Source organism: Austrofundulus limnaeus, unplaced genomic scaffold, assembly GCF_001266775.1.
Source record: "Austrofundulus limnaeus strain Quisiro unplaced genomic scaffold, Austrofundulus_limnaeus-1.0 Scaffold2767, whole genome shotgun sequence".
Classification (NCBI taxonomy): domain Eukaryota; kingdom Metazoa; phylum Chordata; class Actinopteri; order Cyprinodontiformes; family Rivulidae; genus Austrofundulus; species Austrofundulus limnaeus.
In genome coordinates this window covers 617-2,542 of record NW_013955169.1, presented here as the reverse complement: position 1 = coordinate 2,542, position 1,926 = coordinate 617, and the positions used below count along the sequence as shown (strand labels likewise).

The 1,926-nt window shown below is 46.1% G+C and overlaps 1 protein-coding gene across 1 annotated transcript; it reads right to left on the bottom strand.

The window, feature by feature from the left end:
- Positions 1-107: 107 nt before the first annotated feature.
- On the bottom strand, positions 108-1,527 carry LOC106511413 (rho GTPase-activating protein SYDE2; the record flags this gene model as incomplete). The annotated part of the gene is given in 1 exon segment (XM_014000175.1): positions 108-1,527. A coding segment is annotated over 1 exon segment (662 nt), but the record flags the coding sequence as incomplete, so codon positions are not given.
- Positions 1,528-1,926: the final 399 nt, after the last annotated feature.

Genomic DNA, 1,926 nt, shown 5'->3' with positions numbered 1-1,926 from the left:
ACATTTAATAAAAATAAGCAACATTTAGGACACGTGAGCTAAATAACAATAGTAGAAAGTTTGTAACACAAAGTGAACTAAATGAAAATGTTAGTGCCATTTTTTTAAACATTTTTACACTTGGCGCCCCGTCGTTTTATGCTAACTGTGCCTACTTATTGCAAATCCTCAAGACCCGTCAGAAAAACATTATAAAGTTTGTTTACCTTCACAGAATACTGCTGTATAGGTCAAACATGCGATTTAAGCTTCCATGTGGTTTTTGGTGCTTTGTTTATATCGGGTGTGGACCGACCACGTGCTTAGACTTTAAAAAAAAGAGCAAGGAAAAAAAACTGTAAATGCCTTAATACATTTCACAGGTTTTTGTTGTATCTAAATTTATGGAGAACACAATTTTATTGGCTAAAAATAAAACCAACATAGCTTCAGTTTAAAAAGATGACATCACAATTGGTACCTTGWTGTCTGTACCGAGCTCAGAGGTGACATTTTATTTTAGGGTGGAATTTCTTTATGTCGTACAACCTTCACACAATTAAGGCACCTTGTAAACCCTTGAGGGGTTAATGGGTTCTTCTAATAAGAAGAAAAGCGACAACACGGAACACAGAACCGGACCAAACACAAACCAGTAAAAAAAACAGAACGTAAGATCTGACAAACCAAGAGTTGGAACAGAAATATGATGGAATGTCTCTGGGTAAGCGACAAACACCAGAAGTGCCCTGTTTTTTTTTTTAGTCTCACTTTGCAACTTTACACAGCAGCACCGCATGCCTCGTGATCTCCAATAAAAAAACACCCGGATGTTTCAAAAAGCACCTTGATCTGTTCTGAATCTCACTGTGTGGCCACGTGGGAGTCAGTATCCAACGTTGAGCTTGTTCTTGTTGAGCTCCCTCTCCAGGTTTCCTATCAGAGTGTCGATGCTCTCCTGCAGGTCTCTKAGGTTCACCCTGTTGCTCAGCACGGGGCTGATGTCCTGGATCTTCACGTAGGCCTGGTAAGTGTGCTCTTTAGGCAGCCGAGGCGGCAGGATGTGATTAAACCTCCTCTCTGCGTCTTCCTCCTCCTCCGAGTGTCCGTTTAAAYCGTCACTCTCCTCGTCTTTCATTTCTTCGACTGCGTCCTCGTCCCGCACAGCCTCGTCATGTCGAGGATCAGACGCAGAGCTCGTGAGCGTCTCCTGCTCGTCGTCCTCGTCGCGGATCTCTTCTGCCGCCTCCGCGTCCTCGGAGGGCACGTCGTCGTAGTCTGCCTCCTCTTTGCTGGCAGGAAGCAGACTTTCAGAGGGGAAGTAGTTTTCGCCYCAGGTGCTCCAGTCCCCGGCGTAGCGGTTGCTGGGGCTGTCCAGACGTCCCGGTTTGGGCCTCAAGACGCCCGCCATGTCTGCCTCGCTTAGGTTCAGGACCTGGGGGCGTTCTTTCCTTCGTCTCAGAGGAGGGGCCGACGGCAGGTCAGACGGGGCTGGAGCCACGGGGGCTGCAGGAGGGTGGGTGGACGACTGGTCACAAGGGTCCACAACTAAAGCAAAACAGACAAAGAACAGAAGTTAATCAGCTGCTGCTACATGTTCCGACGATTAAGATAAACAATTWGGTCGTACAAACAGCAAAACACCCGTGGAAGGGTTAATTAACTTCTCAAACTTAAAGGAGACACATCCTGRTTTTAAATCCTTCTTTTTCACATTTKGATCATRCAGTTTGAGTCTATATAAAGTGGAACTGCAACTYTAACTCCACAAGCCCCTCTTTCACCKCTTTTCTGAGGCGTGTCTCAGATCAACTCGTTTTGACGCCGTCTCTTTAAATCTAAARGAGGCGCTTCACTCCCAGCCCCCCACCAAAACAAGCGGATTTTGCATGATGTGTCCCCTTTAGAGCACAAAGGATACTCAAAAGTCAACCAGCAGTCATCTGA